This window comes from Notolabrus celidotus, chromosome 14 (genome assembly GCF_009762535.1).
Source record: "Notolabrus celidotus isolate fNotCel1 chromosome 14, fNotCel1.pri, whole genome shotgun sequence".
Taxonomy (NCBI): domain Eukaryota; kingdom Metazoa; phylum Chordata; class Actinopteri; order Labriformes; family Labridae; genus Notolabrus; species Notolabrus celidotus.
Window position 1 is genome coordinate 26,229,295 of NC_048285.1, and position 22,051 is coordinate 26,251,345.

General features: G+C 41.5%; 1 protein-coding gene across 1 annotated transcript in view; it reads left to right on the forward strand.

Annotated features, from left to right (window-relative positions):
- nbeab (neurobeachin b) overlaps positions 1 to 22,051 on the forward strand; it is a 203,060-nt gene that overhangs the window by 153,067 nt on the left and 27,942 nt on the right. Inside the window, exons 41-44 of the mRNA XM_034701544.1 lie at positions 12,650 to 12,767; positions 12,853 to 12,955; positions 13,667 to 13,782; positions 17,102 to 17,214. Coding sequence (XP_034557435.1) covers positions 12,650 to 12,767; positions 12,853 to 12,955; positions 13,667 to 13,782; positions 17,102 to 17,214 — 450 coding nt within the window. The remainder of the gene's footprint in view (positions 1 to 12,649; positions 12,768 to 12,852; positions 12,956 to 13,666; positions 13,783 to 17,101; positions 17,215 to 22,051) is intronic.

The following is a 22,051-nucleotide window of genomic DNA, read 5'->3' on the forward strand; positions in this document are numbered from 1 at the left end:
TTTAAGGCTCCCATAAAATGGAGGAGGCCCCTACAGTGCCTTTGACTGATATTAATACTCATTAATCTCTAAGACTACAAAGAATCATTGAACTGCAGCTTTCCCGGATACAGTGAACAGAAAATAGAACCTACCATTAACTACCATTTACATGTAGAAATAGGCCCAATGTAAATGTATGCCTTATTATTCGTTAGCTATGTTTTTGCAAACAATCAATCCACTGTAGAGGAAAGGACATAAACATGGACCAGCATTGTCCTTGCCTGTAATTTCGCTCATTAGATTTAGTGGACACTGTGGTTATTATTATTGTGCGATAGGTGAAATTGTTGTAATAAGAGAAACTGCCTGTTAGTTTTTAGCTTATGAACAAAATATTAGTCTGTTTCTGGTTAACATTTCTAATTTTTTAAAGCTTAACATGCCTTTAAAAAAGTTTTTCTTGTCTTAAAGTGAGGTGGGTTTTAACCACCTTTGTAGCAGGGAGTCATAAATCTGATTTCACTTACTGTGACGTAAGGCTCACGCTAATAAAAGAGCAAACGCAGAGTGTTGCATGGCCAGATTTCCCCAATTTGTTGCATGAATGGCTTTTGAAAGGGGTCCCTCTTTGTACAAAGGGAGTCTCGTCTTTGTTTGGTTTCGCCCCATCTGTGTCATCTGGTGGTCTGTGCAAGAGGGTGGTGTCTCGGGGTGCTCCCCAGCGGCGATGCCAGTTGTTTTATGGACTCAACGGAGTGGTGCTGGGAGTTCATAAGTTGGCTGGCCCATTGTGTGCTGAGCCCAGCTGACACGTGTGAATTGACTCCAGCATATTGACAGATCATTTCCATTAATGAATCGGAGGAGTCTGCCTTGTTTCACTATGTGATTTATGCCCCTGTTTCATGATCCTCTGTGCTCAGGGTTAACTAACGACCCCGTGAATGACTCAACCACAGACTGCTGCATGAAGGGAGTTGGCTTTGTTTTGTAGTTTTATGCATACATGTTACTTAAAGTAATGCTAGTTTTTTTTATATCCTATATTGCAAATCAAATCTGGATATTTTATAAATAGATACATACATTTGTTTTCAGTTTTTACAATTTGCACAATATGTGACATTCTCTTCCTCAGACTTTAGTAGTATAATATGTCATATAATTTATAGCATCTTGGATAAAGTGTTAACACAAATTATTTTTGTCTTCCCAGAAGAACAATGAAACTTCCCACCCCTGAAAAAGTTTACACAGATCTATATTTTGTTGGGGACAAGCAGCCTGTTTCTTGATTTACCATAAAACTACTTTTGTTTGTAACCGCTGGTGTCTCATCAGCTTGGCCCTGATCCTCCATGGCCACCATCCAGGTTGTTCAAAGCAACAGCCACGCAGTGCTGATAGCGCTGGCCTCAGTCTGCCCTGTCACCCCCACCACTGCTGCCACATGGAAGGCACATTTGCTCGCCACCATTTTATGCCGCTGTCACCCTCCCTTCAAGAGCAAGGGGAAGAGGGGAGGTGAAAAGGAAAGGAGGGAAAGAGGGGAGGCTCACCCTGAGCGGATGCTAGACAAAGATGGCAGCAGAGACATTTTGTCTACTTTCATTAGTTCTGGTGGTGGTGAGCTGTGCTGAATATTAGCCTGTAACTGGCAAAGCCACACATTGTGGAGCACAGACGGAGAGCATGTCACAATCAAATCTACCCCACCTCATTTCCATCTTCTTCTCTAAAAAAGTGGAACATATGGGGCCGGATGCCAATTGCTTATTTTATACGGTAATTAGCGGCCCTCAAACCGTGTTATATGGTAGGTGTGTCTCAACCGAGACAAAGTTTATCTCCCAATTTTACGCTTATATTTCCAGTATGGTAAGATATTTTTAGATCCTAACAGACTACAATTGCTCATGTGCAATAGGTCACATAAAAAAGAATGAACTTTGCTTTACTTACAGATTCACTGCAGTATTTGCTGATGTGACAGTGTTACATGCAGAGAATCCTCCTTTATGTTTTCATGTCTTTCAGTAGGTGTTGTCTGGTATTTTGCTTCTTAAACTATATGAAACCCATCCACACTCAATAGATACGTGCATGTGTGTGCATGAAGTAGATCTTTATGCAGTGATGCATGTAAGAAAAGGACAACACATAATATTCTTGGTTTGAGCTTGATTGTTATAACTTTTTCTAATCAACATGACACTTTCCCAAAAAAACTACAAACTCACAGCTACTTGTTTTCTGATTTCCATTTCTCCAGTCTCTTTGCGGGGCTTTTGTTTACCAATCACACAGCAAGTTTCTGATTGCTGCTAACCTCAGTGTGTGTGCAGAAATGTTTCTGAATGCTGTTTTGTCCTGCTGAGCTTTCATCTGTTGGACTCATTATAGCAGTCATCTCACTGGGCGTTGGTAGAGAAGCTCAGGAGACGGCTCCCCATGAAAGAGTCATGATGGACGGAGAAGTGCTGATGCGCAGGTTCCTGCCTCCAGGCTTTCACCTGCTCAGGAACAGCCCCAAGGCAAAAAGAAACAGGCTGCTCTGGCCAGCCAATGAAAGGCTGAAGAGCTGAAGTCAGATTTTCCAAGTGTTGTTTTTACTGTGAACTGGGAGCTTGAAATTTATAACAAAACATAAAGGAAAAATAAGCTAATTGCTGAGTGAATTTTGTCTGCCTTATGATAAAAAAATCTAAGATGGAGGCAAGCACAGAAACAGATGGATAAAGTTGCGCGGTTCTACCTTGTTACATTTCAAACGTATTTATTAGAGTGTCAGTTCTGTGGTCTTGGCAGGGCTTGGGAGGTGTCTGAGCAGGGAGTGCAGCAGCAGAGTGAGAGCATGTCGGCTGTTGACACCATCTAACGAAGGGAGGATTAGGAGTTTACAGAGGCAGTAATATGATAGGTCAAAAAGAGGAGGCACTCCTCCACCGCACTTGGCTCTGTAATGAATGATTGACTGGAAAAGGAGAAGCTGCCACTCGCTGGCTGAGTGCTCATCTTGACGCCTGCCGCACCGCTCCACGGCTCCCCTTGATCACGTTTCGCTGCTCCCTTCTCATCTAAGGCACCAGTCTGCAGGGAAAAGCTGCTTTTCCCTCTTATTTTTCTCCCTAATTTACACATTTAAGACATTTTTGTTTGCTTATTTGCAATTCTTTTTTTGTCAGTGAGCCACTCTCTATCAGTCCTACTCCCACCCCTGAAACCAGCCCCCACCCACCCTTATACACACACACACACACACACACACACACACACACACACACACACACACTCCCTCACTTACAACCTTCCCTTTCTCTTCTGTTTGCCTTCAGGCAATGAACTAATTTCAGGTTCCATAATTGCGGTGTGTTGTACACCTGTCTGCTATTAATTCTCCCCTGCCTCTCATTCTCTTTCTTAATGAGATATTATTGTAATTATTGTCATTATACTATTTTCCATAATGAACTTGATTGATGTTGTTGTTATGATACTATTTATTCTCTATAATTAGTGTAAATGTGGCCTGAACTTCTACAGGCACTGATAGTCAGAGACTGTGCTTATAAGTGAACTCAGTCCCTCATTCACTCATCAGCTGACCTCAGAGTTCCCGCTTGGAGCACAGTTTGTCTTGGATATGGAGAGGAGAGCTGAGCGGCCTGGTCACACTGAATAGGGCCCTGCTTGTAGCCATTTTAAGACCATTACAACAGTGAAAGGCTACACAATGGCCAGCACTGGGCTTTGTTTCAGCCTGTCACTTGCACCCTGTGAAAATCAAATAGTGCTTTGCCTTAAAGGGTAAGGTGAAAAAGGTTTTCCCTTTACTCCCATTTTTGGAAAATGTGGTGGTGTTTTGAAAAGGGAAAAACTTTTCACTGACTTGATTTTTAATGTTATTGTTGAAGAGGCAAACTACTGGAAGGAATGCTAAAGAAAATCTCAGCTGAATGAAAGATGCTGAATTTTTTCCCCTTGTGGCTCTCAATCCAATTAGGAGTTTAATAAGGGTCATGCATAGGGACTTCACGCTGCAGGTCGGTTTCTTTTGGGTGCTTTTGGGAGTAGGATGGGGCTGAAGTTGGAGAGGGCTGGTCTCTTTAATGTGTGCTAAGGGGTCTTGTGCCCCGGTGAGTCATTCAAACTGTCTGGGGAGCACAGATGATCTTTTCCGTTATTTTGAAGGCGAGGTCGGGAGATAATCTGACACTGTGGTTAGATGGTTTCTCAGGTGGTACCAATTATCTGATCCCTCACAAACCTTTGCTTCCCCCTCACATTTTCATCTGGCATTGTTCTGTTTGCTGCAAGGATTTATTTCTTTAAACACAACAGGTTTTCACTAATCAAATGCTTCCAGTCAACAATGTGCAGCACTTAATTGTAGTTTTTAGTGTCTTACCAGGAAACCTGTAACATGCCTTGAAACTTGAATGTGGGATATATCAGTAAATGCAGAAGGGCATTATGCAGGGGCCTTGGTTGATCTTTAATCTCTTGCTATGAGAGGGAAAGTGGGTAGGAGGGCCCTAGAGGTGGACACGTCCAGCCTTTGTGGGTTTGTTCACATGCTGTGGAGCTTTGAGTGTCTGACAGCCGTTTAACTCCACACGACCTGTTTCTCAAGTGCCATCGTTTGGGCGCTCTTGAATCCTGTTAGGAGCCATAATTACAATTCATGCACTCCCTGCGCTTCTTTGAAGAGGTATTGAGAGAGCAAAGAGGTGCGCGGAGAGCCTGAGAGAGCCTTAGCACTACTGGGCCTTCATCTGGATGGAAACAATCTCATAGGCATCTGAAATACTGCAAACTGCACCGTCAAATCAAGATACTACAAAGTTATTTGTATAAAATAAAGACCCCAAAATGATTCCTAATTTTGTTCTAATATGAAATATGGTCAACATGTGATGATAATTGATGAATACCTGAAAACACATAACAATAAATATCTTTTATCAAGGATATGTTCCTTATGCCGCAGGAACTATATATGACACATTTATAAAACTCCCTTCTTTCATGTGTGCAAACAAGTCAGGAAATTGAAGTACAATTGAAGTAAAGCACTTTCAATGACTTTCAAAGAGAAAAAAAGAGAAAGGGTGAACATAATGCCTAATAGGTGCTTTAGTAATTTCTGAGTTTTCATAGCTTAATCCGTTCTGAAAAGCTCAGGAGAAGAAAGGCTGCAAATGGCCCTCAGTATTAATTTGATGTGACTTCTGTACAATAAGGGCTGTGGATCCCAGAAGCCCATTTTCAAGCTTACCTTCTTTCATCATCCTCAGCCCTTGGAACTTTTGCCTAAATGTTTCATGAAACCAAGGCTGTAAGCCTCTTTGGTATTCTGTCCGTATAATGCCTGGTTTAAGACTATTATTACACCATGTTCAAGGCAGAGGAGCACATACAAACAGTGAAGCTGCCTCTCCATTGTGTGGAACTATAATTGATTTGGTACAATTGGGAGAGCACTTTTATTAAAACACACATATTCTATGGCTCATTTCCCCCCTTTCATTTTGGGTTTTGCAAATGCAAATGAAGACTGGTTTCCCTCCTTTCCTTTGAAAACTCGCCATTCTTTCTGATTTTCTGACTATATCTACTCATTCACAATCAGATCAAATGAAGTGCTTTGTTATTCATATTAATCATTTATTTCAACACACTATTTCCTCAGAATAACAATTTAGAGACCAAACCGCACATACAAAACAGTGCCTCATTACTCAGATTTCATCCTGATGTTTTGATAAGATAAAAGTACAATTAAAATGAAATTTTACACTGTTGTCGTCAGCATGTGGAGACCCTCCTGAGTCACTCTACCTCCATCTCCATGTTTAAAAATGAGTTCTGTGAACTCTTAGACTTCTGTAAGATTCATAAAAGTCCTTATTTTGTTTTTCTTTCCCTGCAGAGAGATGAAACAGGAAAAGCATTCTGTTAGTTATCAAAGCATCCTGTGATGATGTGCCTCAGGAAAGTGCAGGCTGTATCTCACAGCTCTCTCTGCTCTGGATGCTTTGTAACACACTCTCATTATAAAAATATTGTCAGGGATATAGATAAGTGTCTTTTTTCATAATTGAACGGAACAAAGAGACTGCTTTCTTTTGGTGTATGGTATGTTTACACCAAATGGGGTAAACTAGCAGGGGACTCACTGGGTGGGTCAGTGACCCTGGAGAAAACAGCTTGCATTAATATGGTCTAATCCAGTGTAATTAGTCAAATTACAGCACGCCAAGCAGCTTGTCAAGGGCTGTCGGCTTTGGCAGGCACACAGGATGGCCTGGAGTCCCCTTGGACAGCAAAAAGACCTAAAAGCCACCCTATTGCACTTGCTTAACTCTTTTCAGTCCCTTTTCCTGATCTCCCTCCATCTCTCTCCCACAAAAAAAAAGGGAGGGCTCTTTCAGCCGTGCTTTAATGTTTTCACCTTCCCTGAGTTGTCTCCCATACCCCCAGGCTGCTAGCTTGGCTTTCTGCCTGCCTGCTAAGGTGGATCAAAATGATATGAGGATTCATTGCACGGGCTACAGAAAGTCAGAGTAATTACATCAGTGCGCCTCTCCTCCTACGTGATTTTATGCGAGAGAGGGAGAGAGTCAGAGCATGCTAACTAGTGCTGCTAAGATCCGTGGACATGGTTAAGACACTTCCTCAAGTCGTAGGATTAGTATTGGTGAAAAGATTTAAACTATATAATTACATGAGGATAAAGTACAAATTATCAAGTGCACTCAACAGCCAGATTATCATCCCCTGCAAGCCCCGTTCAGCCCCAAGGGGTGAGCCTGGATGACAAAGGGCCTTCATTAGCATAAATTTACAAGCGCTCTCGTTTAAAGGAGCTGATAAGAACCTGTTCCACCTTTGCTTTGGCCCTGAATGGCTTGTTGTGCTTTTGGCAATGACAGATAAGTCAGGGTAATTCCACTATATGCCTGAAAAAATGATGCTCCAGATTCTGGCTGCATCCTGAAGGTGTCACCCACGATAATCCTCAAAGAGCGTCCAGCAGAAAGGGGGCTGTGTGTTTTCCAGATGATATACTACGAATGACAGAAAGAATTATACGAAGGAGGACAAATCTGTAACATATTATTAAGCAATTCCCTGTGAATAACAGGGATAAAAGGATAATGGATGGGGCTGCTGTTATTACCTTGGTGCTGAGGGAAGCGCCAAAGCAAAGGTAGAGAGACAAGATTAATTGAGGACGAGTGAAGCGCTCATTGCTCATCAGGCCCTCTCGTCTAACCACTTGCTCTCTCTGTCCTTCTCCTCCTCTGTCTCTCCGCCTCTCCATCCTTGTCTCATTCTTTCTCTTCTTCTCTGTCTTGCTCTGAGCCGTCCCTCCCACACACCACCATTAAAAAAGGAGGATAAGAAAAGTTGGATTTAAAGCGATCCGCTTGGCACTCTCTGTGGCAGCCAGAGGAAGCCTGGTACTCAGGCCAGGAAGATTTCAGTCATCTTAAGGCTGACAAGTCCCTGAAAAAGTCCCATTAGGAAAAGCTTGCTGAAAAGACCCCATACCAAATGACTGCATCGCTTCTCTCAAGCTCCTTAGTGAAGGCATCCTCAAGCTGTTTATCTGGATGATGTGCTCACAGAGTGTGTTTGTGTGCGTGAGGACATGGCCATGGGTGGGTCATGTTCATATGTATGTTTTCATTTCTTTGTGTCCCCTTCTATGTTTGGTGCTTGCTGAATCAGTTAATCTTCATTAGTAACAGAGTTACAAGGGTGAATCATTGGCTTGAATGTTAATTTGCAATATTTTCATCTTTACAAAAAAATGTGAAAGTATTTTAAAAACATGAAGATAATTAATGAGGGTGAATGATTGTTCTCAAAGTGAAGGTGGTTGGATAATTTACTCTCACAGCATGTTTCAAACAGACTAAACAGCATTGACACATGTAATGAATCCCATAGTAAGATGATCCTATAGGGATATGATTCACCTCCTCTGTAATTTGCTATTCAGTCAAAGCCTACTGCTTGTCGTGGTGTGAACGTGGTATTGTGATCAGAAAAAGTGATGAAGGTTCATGTAATCTGCAAAGAAATGCTTGTGTGTGATTGTGCAAGGAACAAAGTATAATGTGAATGTCAATCATATACATGAATTTCTGTATTTAAAAAAATTACATTTAATACATTGTCCATTGTTTTCTACTACACTTGTATACACATGAACCAAACTCTGAATAAAAGTAGAAAATACACTTTTGGTTTTGGTTGTTTTTCTAACCTCTCAGAAACCTTCTGCAGGCATCATGTGGCTTGATGCCAAACTTTGTGTATCATCACTGCAGGGAACTTAAATCCTAAGTATCCGTTTGGATATATTTTTTTTATTACATTTCTTGAGGCTTTATAATTTTACATAAACTGATAAAGAATGTTTAAGGAGCGTTGATTCTTGAAGAAGAGATTGCGTCCCAGTAAAGCGGCTCCTCCCACCTGTCCTACCGTGGCAGTGTTGAAGACAGCGCTGCAGGGCTTGCTAATGTGCGTGAAATACCATTCCTGACATAAATGTTATTGACAAACTTGGCTGGACATTTGGGGCAGTGAACTGCCAGCATATTTAATGCATATTCATCTCCTTTATCCCACTGGTCTTGCCAGAGCACCCAAGCTGTGTCATCTTGCCACACTCCAGCTACCACCCAAATGTATAGTGACACTGATTATGCAAATCTGAGTCTTGTTTTTCCCCAATACCTGCATTAGGAGCCTGCTACTTTATTGAAGTTGAGATATGGGTCTCACAGAGGGGAACCAAGCGGAATGCAGATTTTTTTTTTTTTCATAATCTGTGGGAATCTTTTACAGTTTTGAATTTCTACACTGCATAACAGTTGTCACATTAAGGGGGGGATAAGACGAGTAACATACTTTGATGCTTAGGCACACGTTATGAATCTTTACAGGATGTGAAGTGGATTAAAGCTGAAATAAAAAAGTTTGGATTTTACCACATCATGGTTACTCTTTGCAGAGCTTTATTAAGTTTGATATGATATATTGTTGTATTTATTTACTTTTGACAACAACTTAGTAATTAAAAAAAAGAGAATATGTTCAGTACTTGATTTTATTAAAAGGGTCAGTACCTCCAAACAGTTTACACTGACAAAAAGTGTTGAAAGAACCCCCTGTAATTGTCATTCTTAACTTGTGTCTAACGTTTTACATCTTTTTGAAAAATTATTTTTCAATGAAATAAGATTCCATTTACCTCCTCTGTATTAGGATAGGAGCAAAAATGGCCAATACTTGAAAATGTTTGCAATTAAATCCAAAACTACATATCTACATGGTTAATTTCACACTGGAGTAAGTAAGAGCATATTTCAACGTGAACATTATCTAGTTTTATTTTTATAAATCCTGCTAAACTTCTTCTCTTTTGCTCATTTTTTCTCTCTATGTGCGATTTTAAATTCATACATATAAAATAAATATAATATCATGACCCAGACTAACACATTGCCTTTGGCTGAAGATGCTCTCCCACTAATCCAAATGTTGCTCTCTGCTCTTGCTGTTACTGAGTTTTATGCTTCCTCTTTGCCTTCGCCAACTGCTCAACCTCTTCACAGACTTGGCCCGTATTGCCTGGGGTCAGCCATTGAATACAGTATACGCAGTGTGTGCTGATCCTCCAAATTGCCATGTGTGAAATCCATCCCACTCGCTCCTAGGGGAGTAGTCATATCACTCAAAATGAAACTGCCTTTCGTATCCTCCCCTTATTCTTCCACTCCCCGTTCTCTCCGGCCGCCTGGGATCTTGCAGTGGTGAGGCTTTATTGTGGAAGCCTATTAGACAAATCTTAGAAGAATGGAGTCTAGGTGCTGCGATACCAGGTTGTCAGAGTGCTCCACAGACTCATATAAATATATCAGTCATGCAGGCTTGGAGGTCTCACTGAATTATATTATTTTTCTGTTTTGCTATAAATGCAATAGAAGGGATTGTATTTCATATGGGAGAAAATGGCATCAGGTTTTAGAGAAAATGCTTCGTTAGAATTATTAATAACTTCTGTCATAGTGTCTCAGGCAATGTGGGGTTAAAGCGATAGGGAAGTCAGATATGATTAGGATCTTTTTTCATGCATGAAGAGACTTTCTATCGCTTTTAAGTATGTTCTCCATTTGAGCATTTGCACATTATTGTATATGAGTTTCAGCCTAAACACTGCTGTCACCTGTGCCTCTTCTCATCTCATCTGTCGCAACATTTTTCTGTTTTCCACCTGCGGTGATCCACAAGCAGAAAGCAGCCTGCCCCCTGTCAAACCATGCAGAGAAGAGAAAGGATATAAAGGAAAGAGAGGACAGAGACGTTAAATTGCATTATGGCTATTATGCTTTGGAGACATACGCATCTCCCTGCAGCTGGCAGAGCAGCGCATGCGCCTGTAGCTCTTAATGAGCCTGCGTGGAGGGACCTGTGTGGAAACAAAAGGCTGTGCTTCACGGCCATACCAGACCCCTCCACCCGTCCCCTCGCTGCTCCCCCAGCCCTTAGCGTGACAGACCAAGAGCAGAGCGCCGGTCCCTTCCTGGTGGCGTGATTAGATTGGGGCCGAAGTCTCCAGCTGGCAGGCCTGTCTGTGACTGGAGGCGGCGGTCCCCAGCGCTTGTCACTGGCTGACACCTCTGACAGGCAGGGGACAGCTTCAGCAGACAGGTTCATTAAATGGCATTTTTTACAGCTGGGCCTCCAAAAATGAGGGCTGGGCTTTGTCAAATCTCTAAGTCTACAGGGGCCCCTGTGTGTTGGTTTAGACCAAAGCTTTGTTGTTATGACAAATTTTTTGATCTGGGCTGTTTGAAATCAGCTCTTTTTTCTCCTCTTTAGCCTCTCTTTTGTTGACAGCTCGCCCTTTGGCCTGTACTTTGTCGTAGCAAAAACAAGTTCTCTCCAACTGAGCAACAAGAAACAGCCAGTACTAAAATATTATTCTATTGATGGTAAGTTAAGAGTAACCGCATAATAGCTATTCTAGATGTACTTTTCAATCATTGGGACCTGAAGTGTATGCTTCCTAAACCTGTGTTTTTTTATTGCTTTCTGTGTTGTCTGTTTTTTTATTCATAGACTTTTATCACTAAAGGAGATTTTTAGTAAGCAAAGTCATTGCACTGTTAAAATGACACAGTGACATGCAGAATGAATAGAGACTGCCAATAATTGAGAAGACATTTTAAGTCTCTAGTCATCAAGATAACTTAATATGTATTCAAATAGCAGCTCCCCTTTCCCTTGATGGAGTCAGCTGTTGTAGTTTTCCCGTGATGCATATCTGCCTGAGTTGCCTTTCAGCATTGCACTCAGAAGACTACTTCCAGAACATCTGGCTGCAGAGCAGGAGGAGGGATGAAAGCTACCCTGCCTCTGAGTGGGCTGCTGCTGGCCCTCAACAGTCCGCCTTCAGCGTCCCTCCATCTCACCTCCCTTCCTCTCCACTCCCCCTGTCAGCACACTGCCTCCTCTGGGCCCTGCTGTCTCTATGACAACTGTTTGAGTTGGGGGTTGCAGAGGTGTCAGGCAGGGGCATTACTGGGAGGAGAGCACCAGAGATGCTGTGCTGCACATCCACCATCTCCACCTAATCCAATTTTAATTGAGCTCCAGAGATTTTGGATGTGGCACGGAGGTCGGGCATGAGCTATTCCAGGGAGAAATTAAGGCAGCTAGGCTCGCGCTGCACTCTTCCAGCCTGTCACTATTTTAAATGAGCATTAGCATCAGACCTAACCCAGCTGAACATCTCACTCTGGCTTCCCTCCCGTCCCTCCCTGACTACTCAACCTCTGTAACCCCCACACACATATACAGACCTCCCCACGCGATGTAATGTACTGTATGGCCTCACCCCCTTACTGCCCTGCTGTATCTTTATTCTCTCACTCCCTCTCAGCCCCAACATATGTGTGATTATGACCTGGGGAGTTGATAAGGTTGCTACCCGGCTCATACTTGGACAAAATTGTTCAGTCAGAGGGAAGTGAAATAGAGGGAAGGGGAAGAGGTGTGTGAGACTATTCTCACCTGTCAGGACAACTGTCTGGGTTTCCTGTGTGTGGATCTGACTGCTGCCACAGTGGTGCTACATACACTAATGATCCTTTGTCTTCTCACTCTGCTGATAGGATGATTGTTGTTGATTATTTACACATCGCTAAACCAGTGGGGCGATTTTTGACCTCTTGCTTTGGGTGAGATGTGAAACATTTGAGAGTGCCTCGTGTTGTTTTGCAAGGTGCCATCTGAAATAGTTTGTATTCTATCATTAAATCTGTGTAATATGTAAAGAAGTATAAATGTATGAAGTATAATATTGTAACATTCTTTTCTGAATAAGACCCATGGAAAAGTTATGAGAATACGAGCTGTAACCATCTATAGGTGTGGTGTCCATCAAGAAGACAGGAATAATAAAAATTGCAACAGCTGCAATTTTGTTCAATAGTGAAGCACTCAAACAATATGAAACACTTATATCTCTTTTTAAAAATGCATTTCAGGTCACATTTACTGTCCTTGGCTCTAACCCACAATGGTGTCTGATTTTATTTCACTTTTATACATTTTTCTTTTCTGTTTCTTCCTGTTCTAGGTCTTAGCATACACCGAGGGTTTGCATGGAAAATGGATGTTCAGTGAGATTCGAGCAGTATTCACCAGACGCCACCTCCTGCAGAACACAGCGATAGAAGTCTTTATGGCCAACAGAAGTGAGTGAGAGTGCCAATTACAGCATTTGGAATCAATGCTTCTCCAGTTCTCCTCCACTAAGTGTTACCTCTCACTGTTCCACAGCATCGGTTATGTTCAACTTCCCAGACCAGGCCACAGTAAAGAAAGTGGTCTACAGTCTTCCTCGAGTGGGAGTGGGCACCAGCTATGGTCTTCCACAAGCCAGGTAGATCACATATCCTCACGAAACACTAAAAAAAAACCTACTAACACAGTTTCTAATAATATCTTAGTCCTCAGTGGCTGAGGTTAACTCCACTGAGTTGTGTGTTGGGGCATCTGTGTAGCCCGGCCTGCAGCAGAGTCATTTGAAGTCTCATTGGTCCAGTCATTGCAATGGATGTGCACTGACCCTGACTGAACTGACCTAATTCCCTGACAGAAGACTCTATACAGCAGGGCTGCAGCCAGGCCACTGACCACAGAGAAAACCACTGATTCCCTTTAGACTCCCTTAGTGCTAACAGGCCTGTTTGCACACTGTTAGAAAACAAACATTTCCTTCAGTCTTACATTCAGTTATTGCATATAAAGGAAGCCATCCTACAAAAACATTGGTAAATTAACTAAGTGAAAATTGTGTGGGACCTTGGATTTGCAGCTCCCTTTTATTTATTCTCCTAAAATAAAAGCTGTTGAACTTTGGATACCACCTCAGCAGAAGCCATAATAAGTCTCTTAGATGAAGATGGACATTTTATTTATGCTCTGTTTGTGATCAGCTATCAACCTACTACAAGTAAATACAGAATTAACCCATGGTGATAAAGTTATTATTCTCCTCTTCAAAATATTGGTATTGTGCTCTATTCTTTCAAGGTTTTGTGAAGGTTTTATTCTAGTATCTGTCTCCTGTTGTCTGAAATCTTTTTTGCAGGCGCATCTCCATGGCCACCCCTCGGCAACTTTTCAAAGCATCCAACATGACCCAGCGCTGGCAGAGGAGAGAGATATCCAACTTTGAATACCTCATGTTTCTCAACACTATTGCAGGTAAAGCATTCCCCAGTAAAACTCTGTTTTCTATCAATAATGAAGAAGCTGAAGATATAGAAATAACACATTCTGTGTCTTATAGCCAACTGTTAAATAGATTATGATTTGTTTTTCCTCCTTCTGCTGAGAATAGTGTGAAGTTTTAATCTATAATCTGTGTGAATCTCTTCTCCACTAGAGTTCTATAACTTAAAGTTTATCCCTCATGATCAATAAACTTTATGTGTCAGTGGTGCTAAAAGCATGTTATTACTGGCCCCGGGTATGTCGTATTTGTTTAAGAATACCTGGTAACCTAAAGTAGTGCTCAGCATTGTAGACTTCACCGTTCATGGGAGCGCTGTGTTTGAAGCAAAGAGCAGGCACAGCAGATTTTGCCAGATAATTAGCACCAAGCTTACACGTGTGTGTCTGTGGAGTTGAGAGGTTCTGTTGTCGACTCTCTGATCTGAACTGCAACTAACAGGGAAGGCAAGAGCGACTGCACACTACTCCGCTCTGAGAGGTGTCATCCTCTCTCTCGCTGCATATTCATGCATATTTATATATAGCTCCTGCTTGAGTTCGATACATTATTGTCAGCTAATTAGATGTAAGGCAGACAGAAAAACATGCCCAAAATTCATTAAAAATCCTGGGTAATGACCTGGGCTGACAGGGATGTCAGAACAGTGTGGGGCGGTAGACAGGCGGGGGGTGAAGTGCTGGGAAGAGGTGCGAACGGGAAGTGGTCTTCTAATTAAACACTATTCCACTATTATTAACATCCTGCCATCCCAACTCAGGCCTAAGAACCACACCGACACCCCCAACTCTTCCTCCACACTCAGTCTGCTGCTTCTTTTACTGTAAGGCATTATCGTTGATAATTATGCTCTCCAGCTTCCCCCAGACCTCAGACTCTCTGCTGAAACCTTCCCACTGACTATCCTGTCATAGTTTAATGCTCACTTGGCCAGATTTAGATGATGCTGATGCTAACCTGCTGCCATCCTGGAGTGAGAAGAGGCATGCCTGCTGGATTGGTATAAGCTTATACAAATTTTAGGTCATCTTGAAAAACTTTGTGGTACCAGCAAATAAGTAATGAGATATGTATGTTGAAAGATCTTGTGTTAGTGCATTGAATTATATTCTAAACCAATCCAAAGGTTTCATCCAAATGTCTGACTTTTGTGTTGCCACCCCTGGATGTAAGTCATTTTGTCCACATAAAGATATTTTAGTCTTAAAAAGTAAAGTTCTGCTCAACTGCAAAGATATGGAGTGTCCAATATCCCACAAATGTATCTGTGAAGCCTCACTCTAACAAGGCTCAATAACAAAACATAGGAAATCATGCTTGTACAAGAGTGAATGTTGTTATAAAAGATATTGGAATCCTTTAAAATCTAGGGAATGAAGGGATTAAATAAAATGATGTATGATGCTGTTAAAAGTGGTGGCAGTATATACAGTAAAGTGGCAGTGACATGGTAATGAGCTTGAGAGCTCAAGAGCTCAACAGTCTTATGGCTTGAGGGATGAAGCTGCACTTGAGCCTGGTGCTTTGGGACCTGAAGCTGTGGTACCTTCTGCTCTGCAGCAGCAGGCAGAACATTAAGTGGCTGCAGTGACCGGGTCTTTGATGAACCTGTTCACCTCTCAGTGATGCTCCTGCAGAAGTTGCAGAGTATCCTGGAGTCCATGTTTAACCTCAACAAGAAGCTGGAACTACCAATTTGTTACTGTAGTCCCATGACTGGAGAACTTAATTGGTTCTTTCTGTTGCTTCACAATAAGCTACTCTCACTTCGGTGACATTAGGATGGATGTTACTGAAGAAGTCAGTCCCCCTCTCCTTTTTGGATGCTGATTGAGTGACTTGATGATAATGAGCTTTTGGTGGTCATGTAGTTGATTTTGTAAGGGGTTAAACAAGTAACCCTCAGGGGTGCTGGTGTTAAGAACTGGGGTTGCTTTCTCACTGAGCTTGATGACAACTTTTGAGGTAACAGTAACATTGAAAGGGCAACTATAGTCAATGGTTCGCATTCAAACAGTGTTTACTTGGTCCAAGTGGGAAAAAGCTATGTAGATATCTATGACCATGATGCTGTTGGTTGATCTGTTTGCTGTTTGTGTTGACTGAAGTTGTTCCAGTGAGTGTGGGACACAGGAGATGATAATTAATTCATAGTGCTTCAGGAAGTCAGGGCTAGGATGGTGGCAGTCAGTGTTACTGGACTTTGTTTATTTTCAGGGCAGGAACAGTTGTGTCCCTTTTTGAACTGTAAGAGGACAACCGGCCTGAACACTGAGAGCTTGTTCAAGTATGCCATCAGGTCTTAAATCCTTTCAAATGATTCCTTTGAAGGATCCTTGCACATCTGCCCCGGCAATAAGTAGTAGCCAAGGGATTATGTACCTTGTGAAACTTCTTGACCTTGAAGAGGATCTCAAAGGGTACGCAGCAGGTTAATCTGGAAGGGATGCAGATATTATCTCAGCACTGCTGGTTTTCTATTGTCGTCAGTTATAGTTCTTTGTGTTGGAGCCCTAGTATTCAGAATCCATATTTCCCTGTATTTCTCAAAAGCTGTTGGGTGAAATAAAATATTTGACTTACTCTGAGCCTTACATTTTTAGCATGATTTATCACCAGTAGTAAAAATTCCAACAAAACCATCCAAAGCCCTGTCCCAATCCTGGATTATGACTGCCCACCACCTGACCTCACAGCTGTATCAGTGTCATCTTCAAAGGGAAAGCCAGCATTAATGACAACATGGTACATGCTCTTGGCTTTCCCATGAATTTCCTTTGACACGTTCTACCATCTGAAAACCATATTCCCACCGCCAGAGCACAGAGGGAATTGCATCTGGCCAATCAGTGCATCAGGCTTTTTGTGATTTTTCAGGCGTTTGAAGTCATGGCCCTGAGAGGAATCTATATCCCTCAAATTTTATCAACTCCTCACAACGAGCATACACTCATGAACTTCATAAACTTGAAGACAGACTCCTCAGACTTCCTGTAATTCCTATACCCTGTTGATAAAGTACACTCAACAGGAAGAGACATTGGGAGAGCAGAAAAAAAACTACCATAGCAGAGAGAACTTGCCTTTAGTGTGCGTCTTTCCCTGGCAGACTCAGTATGAGACAGGAAGTGCTTCTGATTGAGGGCCCTGAGATTGGGGGCTTGTTGGAATGTTGCATGCTGATCCCCAAAAGTAACTAAAGCCTCAAGTGTACCCTGCCCTGCTTTCAACCCCTCTGTTCCCTTCCAACCCTTCATCACTCACAGATTTCTGTCTACTTTATGTGTCTAGGGAGGACATATAATGACCTGAACCAGTACCCGGTCTTTCCCTGGGTCCTCACCAACTACGACTCAGAGGAGCTGGACCTGACCTTGCCAGGGAACTTCAGAGATCTCTCAAAGGTACAGTGATCCCTTGGCCATTTACTGTTCAGTATGACATAAAGAAGGAGGGGCAACCAGCAGCAACTGGATCTGTCTCTGATTTCCATAATAATCAGTTAACTGTGTTTAAAAACAAACTCTTATATTGTGTTAGACAGAAACTTTATTTTCTTATTGTTAATAAAACTGGCCTTCACAATTGATATTGACAAACTCTGGACACATCCTTATTATATCAACAATAGAGCACATTTGCAAATTTTTTCAAACACCACAATTTAGAATTTAAGTTTTTGTTTGATTTGACTTTCAAGGTTAATGAAGCTGTGAAAGCAGGTCATTAACACAGGGTTGTAGTGAAAGTCTTTCTAAATATGGCTTGGGTCAAAAATGCATCAAGCTGTGCTGCAGTGAGAATCTTGCTAACACTGCCAAATCACAAAAGCTCATACACAATGACTCTAATGCCCCTCAACCCTGGAGATAATGTTTGCACTGGTTTTGACAGAGGAGGCACAGGCTGTTGATCACTCTACCACAAACTGTGCCCTGGTTTACTTGATTACCACCCCCTTCTCTCTCTGTCTCTCTCTCTCTTTCTCTTTCTCTTGCACATGCAAACTGCAGCTCACTGACCTGAAAACAGTTGCATTCCTGTCTGAGCTCCCTCACTCTCGCTCTCTTTCTCGTTCCCTCATTCCCTCTTGTTTTCCTCAAAGCGCCAACGTTCTGAGTAAAAGCCTCACTTTGCAAATCTCACTTCCAAGCAGTTTGTATCAGTTTTCTGCTTTTTGAGCTATCTGTGCTGTCTTTTTTATAGTTGGGTATGAGGAGAACTATGAAAGGGAAAAGAGGAACGTTAGTTTGAAACACTCAAAGAATATGAGACAAGTTGAAAAGATAGATAGAGCTCCCATTGTATCCCTGAAGAACATCTTACTGTTTCAATAAACTCAAACCTTTAGGACTAACAGCCCAGTTGTATGTCTTGCCAACATCATCTCAGCACTTGTCTGCTTTTGGTGGCTTTGGGTTGTTGGGCATCCAGGTGGGCTGAGAGAGCCACAGGATGTGTGTGCTGGAAGGTGGGGTTGGGGGTAGGGGGGGTGATCCGGGCTGAGCCATGTGCGCCCGTCCTGCCCTGGGGAGACAGTTATGTATTGTAATGTATTCAGTGACATCCTCTCATGCTGTTTACAGGCCTGAGCTGCCTTCATTAGCATGAGTTCACAGCCCGAGTCTCCTGACAGTTGTCCTTGGAACCCCGGGGCTCTTACCTCCAAAAGTTCACAGCTAGTGTAGCAGGGAGGGACAGAGACCCGCACTTCTCATCTCTGCTTGGCTTGCCCTTTTGTTCAATTATGGATCAGAAGTAGCAGCTCAGTCTCTAGAGACTTGTTCATTGTATATTTCACTGTGAGTGTCTCTCTAAGTTCAGTGTCCAGTGGGTGTGGCTATGTACAAGACAGGGTGTGTGCGGTAACTACAGTGAGCCTGGTTACCATTTCTAATGTTGACATAAAATAAACATGTTTTGAAACCTATGTCATTATCATATTTTTTCTGTATAATTGTCTTCCTTTTTTTCCATTTGACATAGATGCTAAACTTCAAATTTCAATATACTTGCACAAGAACTTCTCTTGGATGAATGAGCTTGAATTTAGCAAAGTTAAACTTGAGTCTGACTCAGATTGAGCAAAGAAGTGTGCAAGTCCAAACAAGCATTCAATGCCGATTATGATAACTTTCAGTTTTTACATGTGTTTTTCTCTGATCCATATATCTGTCTGTTACTAAAGAGTAGTATGTGTGATTGGCTTTGATTAATTTCCTGTCTTAATTCACCCATTCATTTTTTTTGCGGTTGAAAAATATCAAATCTCCTCATGTAATATCATCTGTCACTCCAGCGCTCAGTGAGCTGCAGTATTATGAAGATAAATTGTCATGTTATTACTCAGGGCTTAATACACTTGATAAAGCTAAATTGTAATTGCTAACCAATTACATGAAGTGAAGCATTATTAATACGCCTAAAATTTTCTCAGATTATCCCACGCTGGCATTTCATAATTTTCGTAGGCTCTCTTTCCCACAGGTCGTTGTCATACCTGAGACTTGTTAGTCAATCACATGAGACTGCCACTTGATGGACAGCATTGTTTTAACTGCTGGAGCTCAGCCACCCAAACCTACTGCACACACCTACAATTACCTGCTGGTTGGGCATTCAGTCATCTGTGAACAGTGCACTGAACACTGCATGGCTTTGCCTCAGGGCCAGAGTTCTGCATATTTGGATGTCAGATACATCCGTGCAGTGAAGTGTTTCATTAGATTCTAATGATTATTCTGTTAAGAATTGACAAGTGGATGATAGATAGGCGGAAGCTAATCTTCCTCATAGCTGTTAAATGATGTGATTTAAATATACTTAATTGCACGAGAAGGTGGATAAGCAGATGTGGTATAACTGTTTCTTCACCAGCAGACAAAAATGTATTACATGGTCTTTTTTGTGAAACAGCATTTTGAGGGATAAGCTTCTATGAAAAGTTGCTCGAGAGGATTTCTATTATCTTTTCTTCACCCCCCTGTTATGTTAGTTTCTTGGGGACAGCAATAATGTTCGTGCGTCGACTTGACCCGGGGCATTTTTAATTATCCAGAAGTGTGAGAACTCGAAAAAATCCCAATAAACAATTTTTAATCTGATTACTAACTCCATTACTAACCATTTAAATCAATATTTAGGGCAATGGTGTTCTTTAATCCTCACAGATCATGGTTCAATGAGAATAACTCACTTGTATTTTATGAAAATTCATGTTGAAGCTTTTTTTATTGTACATTTGAAAGACCTAAATATAAATACAATAGTTTTGCATGACATAGATTTTTGTTTATTTCATTTAGATTTTTTTTTTTTGAAGTGATGTTGATAAATTAACAGGAGACACCTCTTATGTCACATGCTGCCCAGATTTTGATGCTGCATTTAGCTGGCTTTGAAGGTATATATTGCCTAAAATGGAAGGAACCTCTGAATGCCTCTAGCCTTTCATCCAGTCAGGTTTAGGGTAAGGGTTATGATTAGGGTTAGGGTTAGGGTTAACCCAAAAACGAAACTCAAGCAAACAGAACCAGAACCAAACTCAAGCAAACAGAACCAGAACCCACTCAAGCAAACAGAACCAGAACCAACTTAAGCTAACAGAACCAGAACCAAACTCAAGCAACCAAAAACTGAACCAACTCAAGCAAACAGAACCAGAACCAACTCAAGCAAACAGAACCAGAACAAAACTCAAGCTAACAGAACCAGAACCAAACTCAAGCAAACAGAACCAGAACCAACTCAAGCAAACAGAACCAGAACCAACTCAAGCAAACATAACCGGAACCAACTCAAGCAAACAGAACCAGAACCAACTCAAGCAAACAGAACCAGAACCAACTCAAGCAAACAGAACCGGAACCAACTCAAGCAAACAGAACCAGAACCAACTCAAGCAAACAGAACCGGAACCAACTCAAGCAAACAGAACCAGAACCAAACTCAAGCTAACAGAACCAGAACCAAACTCAAGCTTACAGAACCAGAACCAAGTCAAGCAAACAGAACCAGAACCAACTCAAGCAAACAGAACCAGAACCAAACTCAAGCAAACAGAACCAGAACCAAACTCAAGCTAACAGAACCAGAACCAAACTCAAGCAAACACAACCAGAACAAACTCAAGCAAACAGACATGTCATTTTTTCATTGTTGTACTTTGAAAAGGGTCAATCTGACCCTGAACATAACAGGAGGGTTAAATTAAAGTATTGGAATCATTTCCGTTACAGAATTGCTTGAATAACCCTGATATTGTTAGTTTTTACTCCCTCACACACATTTTGACTCATTTCTCTCCTTCTGGAAGCTTTTACTGAGACACTAAAGGTAAAAACTGAGGATCTATAAGAGACACACATGAAGATTGAGCTTGGCTGCTAAGAAAAACCTTCAATGCTTTTCTTCTATTATGGAGAATTCTTCATCCTCACTTCCACTCCAGTCAGGCTGTTTGGAGGCACATCTGCTTTGTCTTGAGTTGGAGCATTTTGATTGCATTAGACTGGAGCTGCATGCAGCCCTGCCTCCAACGAGGCAAGCAAAAACGACTGCGACTTCTCCTGACAGAGCACCATAGCAACATACTGTAATGTAATTTATTTTGAAATATAAAATGCAATACGCGTCTCTTTGGAAGCCCTCTTACATATAACCAAAGAAATGGAGGCTCTCTCTACACATCCATTCACCAAACGCAATGTTTATTTTCTGCATCTTAGGAGTGCAACACTACAAATGATCCTGATAGAATATGAAAACTAATGTTAGTTTGATCACATTTTCTTTAGTTGTGTTGATATGTTTCACTGGGTCAGGTGTTATAAAAGCAATGAACTCAGATAGGAGCAACATTGGAGCTGCCTATACAAGTTGTTTTCATTGTCAGCCTGTGTGATATGCACTGCAGGGAAAGGAAAGAGGTGATTATTTGTTGAATAAAGGTAAGTTAAGCCTGACTTGGACTTATCAATAAATCTGATAATGAAAACAAAAAATAAGAAGTGCTTGTTAGAAGTTTTTTTTCTCATTGAACAGCATATTGGATCTACTTTTTCCTTATTTTTTTGCTTTGTTTCTGTAGAAAACAGAAATAGAATATATACATTTTTAATGTACACTTCCCATGCAAGCCTAACTTCATTAAAAAGTTGTATAACGACAACATATTAAATGATGACATTTAACAATTTTATTGTATTATGAGAAATATAAGCTCATTTAAAATTTGACGTC